Source organism: Selaginella moellendorffii, unplaced genomic scaffold (genome assembly GCF_000143415.4).
Source record: "Selaginella moellendorffii unplaced genomic scaffold, v1.0 SELMOscaffold_10, whole genome shotgun sequence".
Classification (NCBI taxonomy): Eukaryota; Viridiplantae; Streptophyta; class Lycopodiopsida; order Selaginellales; family Selaginellaceae; genus Selaginella; species Selaginella moellendorffii.
Window position 1 is genome coordinate 436,739 of NW_003314271.1, and position 18,622 is coordinate 455,360.

Here is an 18,622-nt window from a genome sequence, read left to right on the forward strand (position 1 = left end):
TTTGACCTGCATTTTCTCTGTTTTTTACTACCAGCGCAGTCTTGCAACCCTAGATCTACCTTGCATAGGATCCTAACATATGCAATCGGTCCACATCATCCTTGGCAAGCAAATGGAAGCTAGTCCAAGGCCAGACGTTCTGGGAAGGCATGCTTGGGAATCCCATGGACGAAGCTCTCTGCCAAGAGCTGATCCGCTACGGCCAGCTCGTCTAATCCGTGGTGGATGGATTCAACGAAGTCAAGGCATCTCGCTGGTATGGCCTGTGCGTTCACGGTAAGTCACAGCTATTCCCCAACCTCCAGATGGACAAAACCGGCTACACTATCCACAAGTACATCTATGGCACCACCAGAGATAACGATCGCTCTCGTCTTACCACAGGTACCACCAAGGAGCCCCACACTGCCTGGTCTGGCTACCTTGCCATGTCCAATGACAAATAAAGCTTGAGATTGGGACGAAGAGACATCCTCCTTGCGTTTCGGGGCATGAAGCTCACTCGGGAGTGGTCGACGCGCTCTTGCCTCTTGCTCGGCTGAATCCAGCCAAACCGTCAGTGGCGGCCGGAAGCCCCTCGCCCGTGTTGGTGTCCGACCATGTATCCACACTCTACACCCATTCCTATCCAGGTGAGGAATTTGGAAACAATTCTGCCCGGGATCAGATAGTTTCCACGCTCAGGAGCCTCATCGATGCAGACAGGGACGAAGAGCTGAGCATCACGGTGGCCGGGCATAGCTTTGGAGCTTCGCTCGCGATCCTGTGTGCCTACGACATTGTCAACGAGAGCGTCAATGCAGCTCACAATGGTAAGGTGATCCCGGTGACCGCATTTGCCATTGGTGGTCCTCAAGTTGGCAACCATGCGTTCAAGGTGGCGGTGGAAGGGTTGCAAAGCCTGCGAGTCCTCACCATGGTATGGATATGGTTACCAAGCTGCCGGGAAACGCTCTGGGTTTCGTATCTCACATTGGGGTGCTGCTGGAAGTTGTCCACACCAGGTTGGCTTATCCCAAGCACGAGGGTGTTCTAGTGCATGACTTGCAGCTCTATTTGCATTTAATAGGCAACAAAGTGGAGCCTTTTAAGTATCACTTCTGAACAGGACGACAGATCTGCTCGCAAACCCAATCGTTCCGCCCAAGTGGTGGTATGTCCAAGGTGTGGATGTGAATGTCACTGTGGACGAGGAAACAGGGAGGCTACGTTTCAAGCTGACTAATGTCTCTGCATGATACAGAGTTTAGCTAAGGAACTTTCATGATCAAGCCAGTTTGTATTCTCATTACAGTCTCTCGAATCCGAGTTTGCAGATTCTATCAGCTTGTCTTGGCTTCGCTGGCGTCAAATCTTTGCTCAAGGAATCAGCGGTCTTTGATAGTTTGTCTGCTCCATCTGATGAAGGTTACAAAGATGTGAAATCACTGAGCAGAGTTCTCAGTCGGGCTTTAAGGCCGCCTATCTTTTCGCATTGTCTCTCCCAGTATTGCTCAATTTCTTGGATCTCAAATTACACCTCTTCTATTTTACTTCGATCAAGCTTGTGACCAGGCATGATCGGTCACAGAGCTCCATTTCAAGAAATCTTTTGTGCAAGAAGAAATCTTTTGCAGGAGGTGTGTTTCTGGCACCCCCAAGCTAAAGTATTCATTTTTTTAAAAAACACTGACTTCCACAGGGGGCACCCCAAGTGCCGCCACTATCTAAACCCCTTGGATAGTTCAAGCGTCCACTGAAACACTACTCTTAGACTAGGCGATAGCACTCAGCACCATTCTTGTCAAGCCGGAGCAACTCGACGAGGCCGAGCTCCGCAGTGCCGTGCTCTCAGCCACCCTTGCTCGATTCACGTCGCTGCCGGCCGATGATCAGCTCACGCAGCTCCTTGAGTTTGTACAATGTACGAAGAGGTCAGAAGAACTAAAGAAAAACTCCTCACACTTTTCTTTCTTGTTTTCCCTTCTTCAGCACTCAAGGAGATGCCGCTTGCCCTCCCATCCCAGCATGAGTTCGATGCGTACGAGCTCCCCACCAAGTTTTTCGAGATCATCTTAGGAAAGCGTCTCTCAAGTTCGGGTAAGGTCTTAATCTTCGGGATTGTTTTGAAGGGCGTGTTTCCGATCTTGCAGGGCCTTGTACTTCAAGAACTTTGAGCCCATTGCACTGGACGAGGCCGAGGATGCTATGCTCGAGCTTTACTTCGAGCGAGCTCGGATCCAAGATGGGCAGACAATACTAGACATTGGTGCTGGATGGGGCTCGGCTTCTTTCTACATTGCAGAAAGATGCCCTCGCAGCCACATCACTGCTGTCTGCTCCAAACTTCAAAAGGATTACATTGACAACAAATGCAGGTAAGCTTTTGGTTTCTTTAATTGCTTTCCAAGATCCCGAGGACAGATAAGTCACTAGTGCTGGTTTTCATTCAGGGAACTTGGCATTTCCAATGTCCGAGCTATAGAGTCCGATATCTGTACACTTTAGTTGGATGAAACTTTCGATCGGGTTCTTTGCATTGAACTGCTTGAGGTGAGCGATCTGTCTTTTTCTTTCAAGTCTGGTGAGCCATAAAGATTTGATACAGTACTTGAAGAACTATAAGCTACTGTTCAAGAAAATTTCGTCGTGGATGAATCCGGATAGCCTGCTTTTCAGTGAGGCCCTGACTCACAAGTCCTTCGCGAGGCATTACCAGGTAGTATAGCTCCTGGAATAATACAGCTCTAAAGTATATGTTGATGTAGGAAACTCAAGGTGATGGGATGACAGCTTGGATTGGAAAATACTTTCTGAATGGAGGAACACTCCTTGCGGACTCCCTGCTTCTCAACTTTCAGGTAAGATAGCAATTTGACATAACTCTCAGTGATTAACAATTGTCCTGACTCAACCAGGATGATCTATCCATTGTTGATCACTGGCGTATCGATGGAAGGCATCATGGTCTTTCCAGGTAAGGCTTGAGTTTCTAAAGAGAAAAGCCAGCCACTAAGCGTTTGAGGGCAGTGATGCGTACGCAAGACAAATGTCTGAGAATGCAGATTTGATCCGGCCCATATTCAACGACATCTATGGTAAAGAGCAGGCCAACGTTTGGATGGGGCGATGGAAAGCTGTGTTTATTTTGTTCGCGGAGATGTATAAGTTTGACAACGGCAGCAGTGGCTCCTTTCTCATTATCTCTTCAAGAAAAATTAAAGGTTCCTATAGAATATCTTTTGAATTTAATTCTCTAAAGTATAAACTGTCTCCAAAGATTTATGTTTTAGTTGAGCTCAGTGCTGTTCTTACTAACCGTGTTATCACGTCTATGATCAAACATGTAATAATATGTTAGTAAGACTTTTGGATGTGGATGTCTGGCTGCCTCCACTTGGGCGCTACAAGACCCTCAAAAACATTATTAAATGACACAGATGGCTAAAGTCAAGAGGTGGGGTACATGATCCCACACTATCTCCGTGGGTCGCAAAAGTGGGAGTTATTGCAAAGTTGGCGAAGTGTTCAACGAAGAGAATACCACAACACCACGGATCTAACGTGGGCCGGGTGAGTTTCAAAATATATACGCACAGATTGTCCATCTCAATAGATTTTTCGGTTCTTGAGGATGGAGACCAAGCACTTGCAATCTCGTGTCGCCATAGTCACCTTTCCACTACATGGCCACCAAAATCCGATGATGCGATTGGCGTGTCGCCTTGCAAGCTTGGGAATCCGGGTCACATTCTTCACCAGTAAATGGTTTGAGAAATCCGCAAAACCATCCAAGGCCTACGAGGAGCTCATCAAGGTGGTGGGCATCGAGGGAGGATTGGATGACAATCAGCTCAACAGCAGCAACGATGCCATCGCCGATGTGTTGCGAGAATCCGAGAAGATGAGACAGCCCTTTGAGAAGCTAGTGCTCGCCGATGAGGAGGAGAATGGGACGCCATTCGCGTGCTTGATTGTCGACGCGTGCTTCCCATGGCTTCCGGAAGTTCGTCACAGGTTTGTGGCTGGATTCTGGGCGAGCACCGTTGCTTGTGCGAGTGTCATGGTTACGCTGCCAGACCTCGTAGCGAAAGGATACCTCCCAGCCCAAGGTGAGAAGTTGCTTTCTCCAGGAGCAAATGGACTAGCTCTAGCAGGCATTCCATTCTACTTCCACACCGCCAACGAGGAGGATCTCAGGATGAGCATCGAGTTTGGGCAGGTGCTTCTTCATCCTGGGATGAGCTGCCTGCTGCTAAACAGCTTCGAGGGCGCGGAGAAGCAGAGAATCCAAGAGCTCCAGAGCCTGCTGCCTTGTCCGTGCCTCCCAGTGGGTCCTCTAATGGCGACTGACCAGAATGGGATCGCTCGACACGCTGATCGTTGCCTCGAGTGGCTCGACGAGCAAGAGCCCAAGTCCGTGGTCTACGTCTCCTTTGGAACGCTCGCGTATGTCTCCGCGAAGCAGTTCGAGGAGCTCGCGCTGGGGCTGGAGTCGAGTGGAGCGTCCTTCCTCTGGGTGGTCAGGCCTACACTCGTTGACAAGCAAGAAGACGTTGAGATCTTCCTCGAGGAGTTTCGAAAGAGGACGAGCGCGAAAGGTTTGATCGTAGCTTGGGCGAATCAGCTCCAAATCCTGGCTCATCCATCGGTTGGATTGTTTCTCTCGCACTGCGGCTGGAACTCGACGTTGGAGGCTGTGTGGAGCGGCGTGCCCGTGCTGGCCTGGCCCCTCTTTGACGAGCAGAACGTTTGCGCTCGCTATCTCGTCCACGACTGGAAGGCTGGCACTCCGATCAGCGACGCTGCACTGGCGAAGTCGGGCGTGCTTGTAAGTCGGAAGGAAGTCCGAGATGGCGTAAGATCCGGCCTCCGGGACGAGTCTCTTCGCTACAGCATGAAGCGAGCGTCCAAGGCTGCTCGCGAGGCTGTCCAGCCAGGAGGCTCCTCGTTTTCCAGCATCGAAAAGCTAGTCCTTGCGATTAAAGCCGGATCATGGAGCTCGTAGAGTTCTTTGAAGTATCGTGAATTCTTCACTCCCTTCTCACACTGGATCATCGTCTCCAAACACCATACAGAAACTTCTTTCAACTCCATTGATTTCATCAAATTCGTTTCGTTTTACTGGTCTTGAATTGAGAACGTTTGGTTTTCTTCTCGAGGGGTATAGCTTAGAGCACTCCTTCGTCTTCGTCTTCCCAGATGGAGGTGGAGTCGCCGGCGCATCTCTCCGCGGCGTGCGAGCGCCTGTTGAGCTCGGGCCTCTACTCGGACATCACTTTCCAGACGGGGGACGACTCCACCCCCGCCCACCGCTGCATCCTCGCGTCCCTCTCGCCAGTGTTTAGCACCATGCTCTCGGCCGGCCTCCAGGAGCAAGAGACCGCCACGATCGCCATCACCGACATGACCACTCCACAGCTCCGGGCCTTCCTCCTCTTCCTCTACACGGGTCGCCTGGAGCAGCAAAAGGTGGCGGAGTCGGGCTTGGCCGTGCTTGCCGCCTGTCACAAGTACTGCCTCCCGGGACCTCTCATGAACGCTTGCGTCGCCGGCCTGTGTCGATCCATCACCTGCGAGAACTGCCTCGGCCTGCTGGAGCTCGCGGATCTCTACGGCCAGGAGGCGCTGGCTGCCAAGTGCCAGAGCTTTGTCACCAGTCACCTGTCCGAGTTCCTCGATTGCAATGGAAAAGCGCTCGTCTCAAAGAATGCGGAGCTCCTGCTGGACCTGGTGAGAGATAGACTGCCACCGCTTGGCTTCCGGGAGATCAAGCTCTGGTTCCGACGATACAACACCCAGAAGGTCCGCTTGCATAAGGTCGTTCTTCCAGCCGGTAGCACTGTCGCGGAGCTTGTGTCCGAGGTGAATAAGCAGCTCAACCGGCCGAACAAGCTCAGGGTGTCGCTCCGGATTCTCCAAGTTTTCAACCATCGGATCGGCCGCATCTTCAAGAGGAAGGATCCCATCTCGGTCATCAGCCAGGAGGAGTCGGACGGTGATGGCCTGCGAGCCGAGGAGGTTCCACCGGACGACGAGAAGTCTCTGGCTGGTAAGTCTGTGATTCACGTCCACCACTTCCGGACTGGGACCTGGTCGTATGAAGCTTTCGGAGAGCCGTTTGCAATGCACGTTCACCACCAGGAGACTCTTCGCAGGATCAAGCAGAGGATCAAGGCGAGGCTGGCTGTGTCCAACGAAACTTTTGAGAAGTGGAAGTTTGCCAAGTTCCATACGGTACCAGGCCTGAATGAATACGTTCCCCCGGTTTATCTCGACGACAATATGCCCATGGCGGTGCTTCTGACGGTTGATGGATGCTCGTCCTCTAGAGCAATGTCAACGTTGCCTCTTGGCATCCACCACACCCAGGATGTCTTGGGGTCTTGCAAGTAGAAAACATATCCTGCTTTCTTTTGAGTATTACAACCAATGGGTTGAGCTGACATTAAAAAAAAAACAGAGAGTTCTTGTACCCAAGTACCTTGTGAAATTAAGCTGCTACAACGTTGTCTAGTGCGTCCTCGGTGTTCAACACTTCTACCAGCTCGACGTCCAAAATATCTTTCCGAGGATTAGCAGCGGCAACTATAACTCGAACGGCATCACCAGCTTCTAGCTTCACGTTGGTGCTCACCGATGTATGCAATCCCACCTGCAAGTCACATTAGCCAGCTTATAGAAAACAGGAAACACTGAAAACTTCATACCTCCTTGATGGAGACGACAACTTGTCCGTCTTTGACCCTGACTACCGACGCTTCATACAGCTCGTCCCTGGGCCGCCTCCGCAGATACTCAATAAGCCAGTACCTAGAGGACGCGTTTCCCAATTTTCTCGCCTCCTTCGTTTTCAAGTTGGCTAGCATAATCGCTGCCTCGAGCTGGCTACTGCTAAGCGGTGGAGACTTTTTGCGAAGGGCTGCTTTAACCTGTTAACCAAAACGATCACGATTTAACAAATCGTCAGTAAAAGAGTACAAGGAGAACCTGGTAGTGTGCCAACAAGTCACTATATCGTCTGATTGGAGAAGTAAACTGAACGTATCCAGGTAGGCCCAAGCTAGAGTGCTGTAGCGGTTTGGTGCAGTTCATCTCGACAGCCATGTCTGACTGTCCTCTGTATGGCAAAGCCAGAATCTTCTCGTTGCCGTAAGCAGCTATGGCCTCGCCACACAGAATCATCATCTCTGAAACAAGTTGTCCAGAGGGACTGGTCATGTCGATCACCTGAAGCTTGATTTCGGGCTCAAACGAATCTGGATTGGTTACTTTGACTTCTATCTGCCGAGTGGATAAATCAACTGCACCCTGTTTACAACATCCTCAAAGATCAACCACTGAAGCTAAATGAAACAACAAGCACCTGAGAAAGTCGCCATTCATAACGGAGTCGGGCAGCCTTCGCCAGCAAATTTAGCTCACGCTCTTCGTCTAGTTGATACATTATAAGCTCCGTTGCAGAGTCATACGAGAGTCGCATCGACGGTTTTATCACTGAGCTGCATACCGAAGACTCTGCAATGCTTGAAACACCAAACTTGATTTTCCAGAGGTCCAGGTAGGCTAGCAAGCAATACACACCTGCCATCTTTGTCGAGGATGACGGACACACTCACAGCGCAGCATTCCGTGTTCTGCCTAAGGCTCATCGGTCCAGTAGCTAAGTTCATGGGAAACATGGGAATCGTTTTCTCTGGCAGGTAAACGGTCGTTCCTCGGTGTTTTGCTTCTCTATTTAGTCTCAGGTTAGCCTAGCACAACAAATCAACACACGTGCACGCACCTTTCAATTATATGTTCCGGCTCTACCCATCTTGTCGGATCCGCAATGTGAATCCAAATTTTCACACGACCGTCGGGGAGCTCAGTCGCGCTCAATCCATCATCGATCTAGAAATGAATGTCAGGAAGCACAACGATAGACCAAAACACAAACCTCTTCAGTAGAATCTGAATCAATGGTGTAAACCTTCATGGCTGTTAAATCGACTCTAGAATCCTGATCAGACATAAAATTCCAGGCTTTAGAAAATTTAAGAATGAATAAAGCGCACCTTGTTTTGATCAAGACATGGCTCCTCTTCAAGAAGCTTTGCAGCCGCAATATGCTCGTCAGGAAAAGCAGTCGGAATTTTGGACTTTAGCAGTTCCACATTTACGTGAAACGGAAGAATACCTATGCCGATTAAAACATCTAGAGCAGATTCAGGAGACTTCTGCTGTCCCAAGGCCTCCAAAACCTGGAATATATTAAATCAGAATCAAACTTTGATGCAACGTGAGTAGCTTACCTCTTTTGCCAAGTTCTTCTGAGTTTCATCGGCAAACGCATCTAACGCAAATTCCTGCAGAGCTTCTACGCGGGCGAGCGCGAACTTTTCCGAGGACCAACTGGTGGGAGATGGCTTTGAATCATGAGACCGTGCTAAGGCGGACTTGACCATGTTGATAAAATTCACCAGCTCCATTCGAGCGGTTTCCTCGACATTATACTGGTGTTGTAACTCCTGCACCTGATAAACAGAAAGATCAAACATGAGAGACAATGATGTCGAGCTTACCTCTGCACTAGACCGCGGTTCATAAAAGACAACAGGCCCTTTTTGCTTGCGCCTAAAGAACACTTGCTTTGAAGATAGCATACAATGCGTTGCATAGTACTCAACATGGGAAACATCCCCAAAAAGCACCTGCAATTGCGAGGCAGACGAGTCAACCATTTCAACAAAACGTCGACTCACAAACTTTGGCTAGCTTCTTTGAACTTATGGATTTCTCCTCTGACTCAACCAGCTCGTGCCATGCAATTTCTATAAGAGACAAGTCCTGCAAAACGCAAAATTGTTTCATAAGAAAAAAGTGAAAGAACAAAAAAAACCTGTATGGCTTCCGTTTGCTTCAGGAACTCAACGATGTCTTCTGGTTTAAACGTTTCTACATCTGGAACAACGTATCTTACTTTCCCAGGCTTCACCGAGTGGGAATTTCCATACTGCAAATGAGCTATAGCATTAGTTATAGAGCATACTTCTTCCAAAGCTCTGAAAGAATAGTCACCTGGTCTATGGCAATCCAGTTCTTCTTCCCTTCCGGCCTATCCACAACCGCACAAACAAGCTTGCCATCTTTTACAAGCTCTACAAGCATTCCTTTGCGAAAAATTTGATCGCCGGACGTCGCGACCTCCTCGCTCGCGCTCACTCTCAACTCTAGATACCTGCGAAGAATCCAAAAGAAACCAGCTAGAAGAAAGCAAAAGGATTCTATAGACAACGCCCATACCTCCCCCTGATTCTTTCCTTCTTCGTTTCTCCCGTCTCCACAAACAGACCGACAAGCTGCTTGAGACTGGCAAGGCCATCGCTCCATTTCCTACTCAGCAATCCATAGCTGCTACTCCAGGGGCCTTCAATCCCTCCCCGCATCGCCGACGAAGTCGTAAAACTCCTCCTGTTCCCTCGCCTGCCAAGCAAAACCCTCCGCGACGAAGAATCCCGCCGCGACGACGATACCACCCCTGCCGCCGCCACTCGATCAATGCCGCGCCCTGACGATGGCACCATCGCCATTGTCGCGTGCAGCGCGGAAGACAAGCAGGCTGCACAGAATCGCCCCATAAGCGCCGCGACCAGCGGCGCTCAGCAAACCATGGCAAATGCGGGACGCGAATCAATCAAAGCACGCGGAGCTGGGATCCAAGAGCCCTATCGCAGCTCTTTCACATAAACCCTATCTCTAAAACCCTCCCCTGTTCTAGGGCAAAACTAGGGTTCTTCATTATCCCCATTATTACATACAAAAGGGGGTAAAGTGTTCTTCGAAAAATCAAGGAAAGAATTCCCAGTGGTCACTTGGAGCTCCCAGAGGCGTCGATCTGGCCCTCTTTCTCCTCGGCCTCCTTCTCTCTCGCCTCCTTCTCCTTCTTCTCCCTCTCGCGACGATCCGAAATCTCGAGCTCCACCGCATCCCAGCTCGACCGATGCGTCGGCAAATGCTTGGATCGCTCGTAGCCCTCGTCGCGGATCCTGATCTTGTGCCCCTCGGGCACCTCCCACGGCTTCCACTCGATCATCTTGGGGATGAGCTTGAGCTCGTCCTCGGCCTGCTTGATGAGCTCCTCCACTTGCCCACACCCAATCCTCTCCTCGATCTTCTCCCAGTCCTCCTCCTCCTGGCACACCTTGAGCCGCGCATTCGTGATCTTGAGCACCGCCTGCTTGTAGAACGCCTCCTCGGGGATGCTCTCCGCCGCGAGCAGCGTCCGCTGGTAGAGCCCCAGGAGCTTCTCCCGCGCTTGCGGCTCCACCCGGAGGCCCGTGATCCCTGTGGATTTCTTCACCTTGGCCAGCAACGGGCCCGGATGGAAGCGCCGCGCCCACATTCTCGATCTAGCGCCAAAACCCTCGCGAGCTCTCCCCTGTTTTTAGGGCTCTTCCGGCACGCGCAAGAACCCTAATTCACAGAGTTTTAACCATTATTATAAAGGTCGTTACTTTCGCGAGACTACTAGAAGAAACCATCACCTCGGCTGGAATGGAAGCCACCACCAGCGTCTTCGCGCCTGGAAACTGTCACTAGAGCTCGCTGCTATTCGATCGAAGCCCGGTTCTTGGCTAGAGTAATCCGGCTGCTGCCTCTGGACGTGACTACCACCATTTCCTTGCCTGCTGCTACCACCGATGAGATGATTCCCCAGGCAAATCACCAGAACGATCCCCACCATGCTCAGCATCGGCGCCGCCGAGAGCAAGGACCATCCTCGTCCCCGGCTCGCCGGAGTTCCATTCCTCCGCTGCACTGCTCCTCCACTGGTGTTGCCTTCGTCGATCATGGTGGCGTCCAGCAGCGGTTCTTCGCTAACTCTTGCGGCTTCAAGTGGCGGCTGGATTTCTTCTTGTGCTTCCATCCTGCCGCTGCTGCTTGCACCGTCTTGAGCGCTCGTAGAGCTCGAGCTCCCGGGACGAGAAACACTCGCATCGCTTTGCTGCTGGGCGTCGTACTGCTCTTCGGTTTGCTGCTGGGACTCGACGTGCTCCACAGCTCGAGATGGCGTGCTCCTGCGTTGGCTGCTCATCCTCTTCTGGTCCTCGTAGTCGGGGTCGTCTGTTGGAAGCTCGAACCGGCAAACCGGGCATGAGTTTCTGGAGTCCAGCCACGGAAGGATGCAGTCGGCGTGGTAGAGGTGCAAGCACGGCATCTGCTTTGCCGGCTCGCCCACGCACACGGTGTCTTTGCACACCGCACACACAGCCGAGCCGTCATCGAGGTGAGCCTGCTCGATGAGAATTGTCGGAAGCGTGTCCACTGCCGACTTGGCTGCTGGAGGAGCTCCTCTCCGCGAGTTGTCATTCTCGGCGAGCTGCTGGAGAAGAAGCTCGAATCCCCTGGCATCGACGTAGTCCCCCGGATTGCCTACGTACTGCGGGACCTCGACTCGGACCTCGATGTTCTGTCCGACCAGATTCTGGAGGAGCTCTTGCAAGTAATGGTGCAAGTGCGTCGGCCTCCGCGCGTTGTGTCCCTGTTCTCTCCTCACCCGAGCATTCCTGCGCGGAGGCAGTTCCTCCGGTGGCTGCCGCTGCTCTTGCTCGTTGTGAGCTCCTTCATCGTCAGCGTTATCGTCCCCGCCACCTTGTCCAGCAGCACCTTCTTCGTCTCCAACTTCCTCCCATTCATCCTCGTCGTCCTCGTCGTCCTCGTCCTCAGACTCCCAGCGTTCCAAAAGAGCCGCTTCGACCTCACTCTCGCTCTCATCGTGATCACCGTCGCCATCATCGTGCGCTTCGCTACGTTGCAAACTCGACGAATTCTCTCGTTCCTGATTGGTGGCATCAGCACTCTCTTGCTGTGCTTCGCCATGCTGCTCATTCCTGCTATCATCGCTACTTCCACTATTGTTCTCGTTGTTGGCTCTAGCTGCCTGTCCCAGGAGCTGCAAGACATGGACTAGCTGCTGCGGATAGAGCTGACCAAAAGCATCAGTGAGTGACACAGCCTGGGCCTGAGGAGTGCGAGCAACAGTGGGAGTGTTCCCTCTTCTTCTCCTCCTACGCAAAGTATTTCCCGGATATCCATGGCTGTCACTGCTGCTACCATTGTTGTTGCTGCTACTAATGTTTAAACTGCGACCAGGAGCCTCTTCCCCAGTTCTTGGAGGCGGCGATCCCAGAGGCTCCACAAAACCATTCCTACACTCGGAGCATATCATCACCGAAGGACCATCTTCCCGTGCTTCCACAGTCACCTCTTTCCGGCACTGGTAGCACCAATACCCCGGATTATCTGCATTGCCCTCGCCAGAATGGCTGCTACTGCTGGCAACGTTGGAAGAAGACGATGCTTCAGGCTGAGGATCTGCCATGGCTAGGTCTACCCCCTCGACCGATTCCTCCGGCAAAATCTAGGATTTTGAGCTCATACCTCGGCAATTTCGCGTGATCCTAGCTCGCTGCAAGGTTCCAAGACTAATCCCTTGCCCCAGCTACACCTCCGCCGATGCGCGGAGAGAATTGCCGCCAACGCCAAGCGCAGTCTACGCGACGCCGGGGCGATCGCGCTGCTCGCGGTGCGATCGCCGCGCTCGACCTTCGCTCCTGGTGGGTGAAGAGGGGCGGCAACTCTTGCGTTCACCCAACCCAAACATTCTCGTATTTTTAGGGCCCAATTTCTCTAACACCGCTTAGAGATTAGAATATTCCGGCACATTGTATTGCATATTCTGTCGTATTGCCCTAAAATCAAATTGACGTCAAAATTTGAAATAGTGGCTCCAAAGTTCTTTCAAAATCTCGTGCGTGTGTACCACAAGCGAAGATCAATTTTCGCGAGCGCTCAAAGACTCCAAAATGGGTATTGATCTCTTCTTTGTTCCAGTCAGGTATAAATCATCGCAAGAGCTCGAGTGATATCTCACAGAAGTTTAGATCACTACCTCGATGGCGGCACGGCTCTCTCTTCTTGCATGCTGTTTGCTCGGTTTGATCACCGCCACCATCGCCCAAATCAGCTTGCAATGCCCCCCGGCCGAGGCGATCATCCGCGACACCGTCTTCCAAAACTTCCTCAAGGACCCGACCTCTCCAGCGGGCCTCCTGCGCTTACACTTCCACGATTGCTTTGTCGAAGTAAGTTCTCTTCACTGATCCATACTTGGCTCTTTTTCTCGCCGTTTCTTTGATCCATAACTTTCGTCTTCCAGGGATGCGATGCTTCAGTGATGCTCGAATCCACTCCCACTGACGGGACAGACGTCGAGAGATTCGCTGACGGGAACAATAACTCCGTTCGTGGATTCGAAATCATCGACGAGGCCAAGACGAGGATCGAGGCCGTGTGTCCGGGAGTTGTGAGCTGCGCTGATATCATCGCCGTAGCAGCCAGAGATTCGTCCGTCATTGTAAGAAAGCTTTTCCTCCAGAGTGGTGTAGTGTTCCTGGCTTGGCTTGACCCCTGGTCTTCTTTGTCAGCTCGGAGGATTGTTCTATCAGGTTCCAACCGGAAGGTACGATGGAAGAGTTTCCAACAGGACGCTCGCCAATGAGAGACTGGCTAGCCCATTCGAAAACATCGACCAGCTGAAGCGAAAATTCGCAAACGTTGGATTGTCTACTCAGGACCTCGTCCTTCTTTCCGGTAAGTTGTTCTTCCAAGCCCCTATTTGCCTGTTTCCTGACCCAAGCTTTAATCTCTAGGTGGCCACACTATCGGTCGAACAAAGTGCCGCTTCTTCGAGAACCGTCTCTACAACTTCACTGGTGGACTGCCGGATCCCAGGCTGAATGCCGAGTACGCTGCTGCGCTCCGACGGATTTGCACTCCACAGGGAGCAGACCCATGCCCGACAGTGGCCCTGGACAGAAACTCCGAGTTTAGCTTCGACAACGCCTACTTCAGGAACCTGGTCGCGAACAATGGTGTACTGAACTCCGACCACGTCCTTGTTGAGAGCTCTGAGACATCCGGCCTCGTGAGGAATCTAGCTCAGGATCCCAACCTGTTCAAGGTTTTATTCGCGGAGTCCATGATCAACATGGGAAATGCTGCCTGGAAGACCCGAGCCAACGGAGAAATCAGAAGGAAGTGTAGCGCTGTAAACACGAGGCTTACCACCGAGGTCGGACACATAGCAGCCGTCTAAAAGTTTGCGGACCTCCATACCTTATCAAAAATCGTACTTTGAGCGTCCACTCTTTAGAACGAAGCATTGTAGCGGCAGCAAGTCTTTGGTTGCTGCTACCTGATGTTTGTGAGAATCCCAAGCTTCGAGCATCAGCCTTTTCCTGGAGCCTTTGAAGTGAATAGCTTTGACGTCCAGAGGCATGCCATGGAACTGTCCAGCTCCTTCGGCAGGCGTCCAGTTATACGACGAGCAAGGTAGGAACAGCACCTCCACCCCTTTAACTTGGCTCTTGAAAACTTTCCCCTGCTTGAACGAATCCTCGAGAGGATCCGCGAAGTGCCTCACCACCCAAGCGAATGCGAGCTGGTCACCCATCATCCGAGACGCTCGAAAGAAGTCCCTCCTGTAGGAATCCACGACGCTCTGGAGCAGCAGCTTTCCTTTGGCCAGACCATCTTTGCTGCCCCTCACGAAGATCATCCCCGAGTTGATGGGCTGTTCTTTGTTATTCCGGAACGTAAGAGCCACGTCAAAGCTGGGAAACTCGAGAAACACGCATCCCAAATCCCCCACGACGATCATATCCGAGTCGGCGAATATAAAATGCTGGAGCGAGTCGGCCTTTCCAACCTGTTTGATCTGATCGTCCAGGAATGCAATGTAAGAGTCCAGCCTTTGGAGCATGAGATTGCCGCGGGAGTAGTTCCCAGGCACTCGCTGGAAAGAGATCCCAGCAGGGAGCCTTTCGGTGGAAATCGCGGCGGCCGGATCTGTCAGTACGAGCTGCTGGGAATTGGGCATGGCCAGCCGCGCGGACTCCACAAACACGCGAAGAACAGAGTAGCCTTTCTCCAAGCCCCGCAAAACCCTGCCCCCAACTACAGAACCATCGCACTCACCACTGTGTCGATCGGGCGGGACGAACAAAGAAACCAATCCCACGCTCTGCGTACCACAGCTGGATGAAATCCAGGTTGCCGCTGGCTTCCCGGAGGAACTCCGGCACTGGATCCGCCCTGAAATACCCAGTCCCGCGACCAGATCATCGTCCTGGACGACGCTGCTGTGCTTGAGCTTGCTGCCGCTGCCGCCGCCGCGGTGGCGGCATCGAGGCGATGCCGGGGATCCGCGGAGGAGGAAGATCAGAGACGCGGAGAGCACGAGCGCCAGGAAGTAAGAGATCAACCGCATTATCGCCCAGCATCCAAGAACCCTAAAATTTACTTTAAACCCCTATTATTTTAGGGTTCTTGGAGGGAGGGGCCAAGTTCCTGCGATTTGATGGAAAAATGCGCGCCGGGAGCTGGAAGCTGGGAGCTGGGACAATGATCCAGGTTATACTTTCTTTCTATATTTTCTTTATGTAGATTTATAAGCTCTTACAATGGCAATTCGGTGCCTCTATGAGCTACTAGATTCATTTGTTCATTCTTTTTTCCCTTCGATTTTCTAGAGACTGTTGGTGTCTCGGAAGCTCCAGAGCTCTCCATCGCTGCTGGAGCGATCGATGTCCTGCTTGCTCAATCGCAACAGCAGTGCTACTTCTCCAGAGTAGTCATCATTGCTCTCGAGGTACCTCGTCTCCTTGACGCCTTGATCCTGGCTGAGCTGCGCGGCCGCGAGCTTGTCCACGGTTCTCCAGTCCGTGAGCTGCTCGGCCTGGATGAGGATAGATGGCTGTTCTTCGGCTTCGTGGAGCTTGGCAGTAGAATCAAACTCGATTGCCTCGAGAGAGAACGCTGGTGGAGGATAGTTGTTCCTCATGATGATGTTGTTGCTACTGTCTGCAGTGAAGGAGTTCTTCATGCTGAAGGTGGACGGGCTCTCGAGCTGTGGAAGCCGGGAGAATGGATCGTTGTAGCTCGGGAACTCGTCGATTCTCTCAAACTCTTGCTTGCAAGAGAATTGCTGCTGCTGGTGCTGCTGCTTTTGGTGCTGGTTCTCTCGGATCATCCCGAAACCGTGCGGTGGTAAGCTCATCTCTTGAAGCAATGTGGATTGATCTTCGTATCCAGGACTGGAATCGGACTTTTGGCCTTTGAGGTTCACCTTCTTCTTGAAAACTCGGCATACCACCCAGCCATCCTGGTCCTGCTGCATGGAAACAAGAGAGAAAAAAAAGGAAAGAAGGTTTGAGCACAGGAGTCTCTATGGATGATTGCTTACACAGTGCTATCACACTTACAGGACTGTTAGTGATGCTGCTTTGCTCGTCCTCGAGGCGGTACTCGTGCATTATCCAGTCGGTTTTCTGGCCGTTTGGAGCTCGTCCCTTGTAGAACACCAGCGTCTTCCTCATGCCGACGAAGTTGTACTTGGTGTGGATGGTTTTGTCCCGCCCGGTCGCCTTCCAGAAACCAGCCGTGGTTGCTCTGTTGGTTCGTGTTCCTGTGGGGTACTTCTTGTCCTTGTGGCTGAAAAAGTACCACTCGGTTTGCTCTGCTGATCCAATCCTACATTTCTCTGTGACAACAGGAGAGATTCAGCCAGGGGCCAGCAAAAGATGTTTTTGAGCAAGGTGGAAGCGAGTGCCTACCTTGTAAGTCCCAAGGCTCCATCTTATACAGATCAATTTCGCGAATGACATCCAGATCGATTCTTCTGCAGGAGACTTTCTTGTGCAGGTAGTAGCCGACGAGTTCCTCGTCAGTCGGATGGAATCGGAAGCCTGGTGGCACTCGGGAGTGTTTGTGCATCATCTGCGACATGTTTTCCTGCAGCCAAAGCCCGTAAGTATCTTAAGTTCGATCAATCACCAGAGCAAGAGAGGAGAAAAGAGGTACAGTATCCATCTTTCTTACTTGCGATCAGATGTGACCGAGCCTCCTCCACCTCCAATGCAGGATTCCGAGCTTGAATTCCTGGAGAGAAGGAGCTAAGGAGGCAGCAGCAGCAGCAGCAATCGAGGCAGCGGCAGAACGGCATAAAGAATCCAAACAGCAAGAAGACAAACAACACGAAAGCGAGAGAAAAGAAAAGAGGGAGCTTGCTTGGCGATGGCGCTGGCTCGAGATGCTCTGCAAAAACCTCTGGAAGAAAGACACGCGAGGCCTTTTAAGTAGCCTGGCTATGGCGGGGGTTTTACTGGTAAGTTAGTTTCCTGTCAATTTTGTTGGCTGCATATCTTAGTTTTTGTTTGTTTGTGGTGTGAATGTGACCTTGTCTCTTGTGCTTTATGTGTGGGATCCTCTTGTTTACAGGACTAGTTTACACTTTTTTTGGCTGTAAAGAGGCTGCCTCTGCCGACTTAACCCGAATCTTCGCAATGTTTCCGAGCAGCAGAGCTAAAGTGGTTCTCCATTGTTTTGTTTGCAGCGATTTTGTCAGGTAAGTCAAGCTGGTATGGTGTGTTTGTTTTTCCCGATCTTATAACTCTACGATTTGTTTTTGGCAGCGTCGATCCAATCCAATCAGTCACTGTTGCTCGTGTACAGCCTAATCACTGGGGCGATTATGACGGGATGGCATTTTCAAAGGGAAAGACACCGGAGGTACTCGACGTACAAAATGCTCTCGATACGAGAAGAACTTACAGGTTGTTCTACTGTAGAGTCTACAGCCCCGGGGTAGCCCAGCCTGGAGCTTCTTCGAGTTTTCGGGGCGGGAGTTGTGGTGGACGAAAGATGCTTTTGCGTCTCGCTTTTATCTTGGCCGAGACGAGGACATATTCCCCACCTTGTTAAGGAGGTAAAGCGCCTTCTTAAGCATGGCATGGACGTGAATTTGATGCTCTCTCTTTTGTTTTTTGTTTTTCCTTTTTCCAGGCTCGGCCCCGCGCGGTGCGGCCGTCGTGCGTCCGTGGTGGACGTCCCTCGCGCCGAAAGTGCGTTTCAAGCTTTTACCCAAGGTCCCCACAGAAAGAGGTACTCGAAAAATTCCTTTTTTTTCTTCCTTTACAGCAGTGAGGAGGCGCGTTTGATCGTGGCGAGGCGTGGTGAGCGCTCGTCCACCTCGCAAATCCTCGCATTTCCTCGCAAAATCACTGGAAGTAAGTGTTTTCTCTCTTCTCATCAAAGAGGTACTTGAAATTTTCGTTTTTTTTCTTTCTTTACACCAGTGCTCCTCTCGCGTTTGATCGTGGTGAGCTCGTGGTGGGCACTTGACCTCGCAAATTGTCCCGCAAAACCACTAGAAGTAAACGCTCGCGATTGACAATGGAAGTAAGTGTTTTTCTTCTCACGGAAAAGCTCAAAGCATCGCGATTGACAATGGTGAAAATCTCCAGATGCCGCGTCCGTCCATGGTGGACCTCCTCGCGATGAATATACTATGATAGCTATATCATATGAAACACCGAAAGCATGGTCCTTCCTTTTTTAATAATCTAAGCATTCCATATGATACTTAAGCCTATCATAATGCATCAATCACTCTTCCGTACGAAACTCCCGGGACGTGGATTCGCGTGGATCCAACGGGCGACGGCCGGCGGAATCTGGACGGCCACATGGGCCCTGTCGGCTGGATGCCCTTTCCGTGCCCTCGCATTGTCAGTTATGGACCACCGCCAGGTGGACACGC

At 51.6% G+C, this 18,622-nt stretch overlaps 9 protein-coding genes and 2 long non-coding RNA genes across 13 annotated transcripts; 6 read left to right on the top strand and 5 right to left on the bottom strand.

Moving 5' to 3' along the window:
- Positions 1 to 53: 53 nt before the first annotated feature.
- Positions 54 to 1,325, top strand: LOC112345805. The gene is made up of 2 exons (XR_002992172.1): positions 54 to 632; positions 685 to 1,325. It is a non-coding gene; the product is annotated as an uncharacterized LOC112345805 (long non-coding RNA).
- Positions 1,326 to 1,751: 426 nt separating this feature from the next.
- LOC112345808 ((S)-coclaurine N-methyltransferase-like) lies at positions 1,752 to 3,340 on the top strand. Its single transcript, XM_024673285.1, has 8 exons — positions 1,752 to 1,903; positions 1,972 to 2,079; positions 2,133 to 2,357; positions 2,433 to 2,532; positions 2,588 to 2,698; positions 2,748 to 2,840; positions 2,898 to 2,956; positions 3,010 to 3,340. Exons 5-8 carry the CDS (start codon positions 2,633 to 2,635, stop codon positions 3,338 to 3,340), a joined length of 549 nt encoding a protein of 182 aa, XP_024529053.1. The 5' UTR covers positions 1,752 to 1,903; positions 1,972 to 2,079; positions 2,133 to 2,357; positions 2,433 to 2,532; positions 2,588 to 2,632.
- Positions 3,341 to 3,546: 206 nt separating this feature from the next.
- On the top strand, positions 3,547 to 5,132 carry LOC9631178 (UDP-glycosyltransferase 84A1). Its single transcript, XM_002968045.2, has one exon. It carries the CDS (start codon positions 3,614 to 3,616, stop codon positions 4,985 to 4,987), a length of 1,374 nt encoding a protein of 457 aa, XP_002968091.2. The 5' UTR covers positions 3,547 to 3,613; the 3' UTR covers positions 4,988 to 5,132.
- Positions 5,060 to 6,454, top strand: LOC9631179 (ubiquitin carboxyl-terminal hydrolase 13). The gene has a single exon (XM_024673395.1). It carries the CDS (start codon positions 5,182 to 5,184, stop codon positions 6,373 to 6,375), a length of 1,194 nt encoding a protein of 397 aa, XP_024529163.1. The 5' UTR covers positions 5,060 to 5,181; the 3' UTR covers positions 6,376 to 6,454.
- LOC9631180 (ribonuclease II, chloroplastic/mitochondrial) lies at positions 6,373 to 9,638 on the bottom strand. The gene is made up of 14 exons (XM_002968346.2): positions 9,265 to 9,638; positions 9,040 to 9,199; positions 8,861 to 8,974; positions 8,728 to 8,808; positions 8,544 to 8,672; positions 8,274 to 8,495; positions 8,037 to 8,222; positions 7,919 to 7,981; positions 7,766 to 7,872; positions 7,564 to 7,713; positions 7,346 to 7,505; positions 6,970 to 7,290; positions 6,690 to 6,911; positions 6,373 to 6,634 (listed from the first exon to the last, which is right to left on the bottom strand). The coding sequence occupies exons 1-14, from the start codon at positions 9,597 to 9,599 to the stop codon at positions 6,473 to 6,475; spliced, it is 2,412 nt and encodes an 803-aa protein (XP_002968392.2). The 5' UTR covers positions 9,600 to 9,638; the 3' UTR covers positions 6,373 to 6,472.
- Positions 9,639 to 9,736: 98 nt separating this feature from the next.
- On the bottom strand, positions 9,737 to 10,417 carry LOC9631639 (probable NADH dehydrogenase [ubiquinone] 1 alpha subcomplex subunit 5, mitochondrial). The gene has a single exon (XM_002968347.2). The coding sequence runs from the start codon at positions 10,361 to 10,363 to the stop codon at positions 9,830 to 9,832; it is 534 nt and encodes a 177-aa protein (XP_002968393.2). The 5' UTR covers positions 10,364 to 10,417; the 3' UTR covers positions 9,737 to 9,829.
- A 21-nt stretch (positions 10,418 to 10,438) lies between these two features.
- Positions 10,439 to 12,606, bottom strand: LOC9631640. Its single transcript, XM_002968348.2, has one exon. It carries the CDS (start codon positions 12,341 to 12,343, stop codon positions 10,502 to 10,504), a length of 1,842 nt encoding a protein of 613 aa, XP_002968394.1. The 5' UTR covers positions 12,344 to 12,606; the 3' UTR covers positions 10,439 to 10,501.
- Positions 12,607 to 12,808: 202 nt separating this feature from the next.
- LOC9631181 lies at positions 12,809 to 15,319 on the bottom strand. 2 transcript variants are annotated; one of them, XM_002968349.3, is made up of 2 exons: positions 14,089 to 15,319; positions 12,809 to 14,025 (listed from the first exon to the last, which is right to left on the bottom strand). In XM_002968349.3, the coding sequence occupies exon 1, from the start codon at positions 15,290 to 15,292 to the stop codon at positions 14,144 to 14,146; it is 1,149 nt and encodes a 382-aa protein (XP_002968395.2). In that variant the 5' UTR covers positions 15,293 to 15,319; the 3' UTR covers positions 12,809 to 14,025; positions 14,089 to 14,143. The 2 variants fall into 2 exon arrangements, with proteins under 2 accessions (XP_002968395.2, XP_024529164.1); XM_024673396.1 differs by having other exon boundaries at positions 12,809 to 13,831; positions 13,880 to 15,319.
- LOC9631641 (peroxidase 71) lies at positions 12,995 to 14,119 on the top strand. The gene is made up of 4 exons (XM_024673324.1): positions 12,995 to 13,106; positions 13,197 to 13,378; positions 13,470 to 13,614; positions 13,674 to 14,119. Exons 1-4 carry the CDS (start codon positions 12,995 to 12,997, stop codon positions 14,117 to 14,119), a joined length of 885 nt encoding a protein of 294 aa, XP_024529092.1.
- Positions 15,320 to 15,499: 180 nt separating the features above from the next.
- Positions 15,500 to 17,174, bottom strand: LOC9631642 (NAC domain-containing protein 105). 2 transcript variants are annotated; one of them, XM_002968350.2, is made up of 4 exons: positions 16,903 to 17,174; positions 16,638 to 16,815; positions 16,287 to 16,564; positions 15,500 to 16,192 (listed from the first exon to the last, which is right to left on the bottom strand). In XM_002968350.2, exons 2-4 carry the CDS (start codon positions 16,807 to 16,809, stop codon positions 15,551 to 15,553), a joined length of 1,092 nt encoding a protein of 363 aa, XP_002968396.2. In that variant the 5' UTR covers positions 16,810 to 16,815; positions 16,903 to 17,174; the 3' UTR covers positions 15,500 to 15,550. The 2 variants fall into 2 exon arrangements, with proteins under 2 accessions (XP_002968396.2, XP_024529165.1); XM_024673397.1 differs by having other exon boundaries at positions 15,500 to 16,195.
- Positions 17,175 to 17,974: 800 nt separating this feature from the next.
- On the top strand, positions 17,975 to 18,444 carry LOC9631643. Its single transcript, XR_002992200.1, has 3 exons — positions 17,975 to 18,089; positions 18,159 to 18,261; positions 18,327 to 18,444. It is a non-coding gene; the product is annotated as an uncharacterized LOC9631643 (long non-coding RNA).
- Positions 18,445 to 18,622: the final 178 nt, after the last annotated feature.

Excerpts from the sequence above, each read along its gene's own strand:
- LOC9631178 (XM_002968045.2), top strand. The coding sequence starts at position 3,614 with ATGGAGACCAAGCACTTGCAATCTCGTGTCGCCATAGTCACCTTTCCA.
- LOC9631639 (XM_002968347.2), bottom strand. The coding sequence starts at position 10,363 with ATGTGGGCGCGGCGCTTCCATCCGGGCCCGTTGCTGGCCAAGGTGAAG.
- LOC112345808 (XM_024673285.1), top strand. The coding sequence starts at position 2,633 with ATGAATCCGGATAGCCTGCTTTTCAGTGAGGCCCTGACTCACAAGTCC. Across the intron at positions 2,699-2,747 it reads CCTTCGCGAGGCATTACCAG|GAAACTCAAGGTGATGGGAT; the intron begins GTAGTATAGCTC and ends ATGTTGATGTAG. Across the intron at positions 2,841-2,897 it reads CCCTGCTTCTCAACTTTCAG|GATGATCTATCCATTGTTGA; the intron begins GTAAGATAGCAA and ends TGACTCAACCAG.
- LOC9631179 (XM_024673395.1), top strand. The coding sequence starts at position 5,182 with ATGGAGGTGGAGTCGCCGGCGCATCTCTCCGCGGCGTGCGAGCGCCTG.
- LOC9631642 (XM_024673397.1), bottom strand. The coding sequence starts at position 16,809 with ATGTCGCAGATGATGCACAAACACTCCCGAGTGCCACCAGGCTTCCGA. Across the intron at positions 16,565-16,637 it reads GGAGCCTTGGGACTTACAAG|AGAAATGTAGGATTGGATCA; the intron begins GTAGGCACTCGC and ends CTGTTGTCACAG. Across the intron at positions 16,196-16,286 it reads GCAGCATCACTAACAGTCCT|CAGGACCAGGATGGCTGGGT; the intron begins GTAAGTGTGATA and ends GTTTCCATGCAG.
- LOC9631180 (XM_002968346.2), bottom strand. The coding sequence starts at position 9,599 with ATGGGGCGATTCTGTGCAGCCTGCTTGTCTTCCGCGCTGCACGCGACA. Across the intron at positions 7,873-7,918 it reads ATTCAGATTCTACTGAAGAG|ATCGATGATGGATTGAGCGC; the intron begins GTTTGTGTTTTG and ends ATTCATTTCTAG. Across the intron at positions 6,912-6,969 it reads ACTTGTTGGCACACTACCAG|GTTAAAGCAGCCCTTCGCAA; the intron begins GTTCTCCTTGTA and ends TTTGGTTAACAG.
- LOC9631641 (XM_024673324.1), top strand. The coding sequence starts at position 12,995 with ATGCCCCCCGGCCGAGGCGATCATCCGCGACACCGTCTTCCAAAACTT. Across the intron at positions 13,107-13,196 it reads TCCACGATTGCTTTGTCGAA|TGATGCTCGAATCCACTCCC; the intron begins GTAAGTTCTCTT and ends GCGATGCTTCAG. Across the intron at positions 13,379-13,469 it reads CCAGAGATTCGTCCGTCATT|GTTCCAACCGGAAGGTACGA; the intron begins GTAAGAAAGCTT and ends TTGTTCTATCAG.
- LOC9631640 (XM_002968348.2), bottom strand. The coding sequence starts at position 12,343 with ATGGCAGATCCTCAGCCTGAAGCATCGTCTTCTTCCAACGTTGCCAGC.
- LOC9631181 (XM_002968349.3), bottom strand. The coding sequence starts at position 15,292 with ATGCGGTTGATCTCTTACTTCCTGGCGCTCGTGCTCTCCGCGTCTCTG.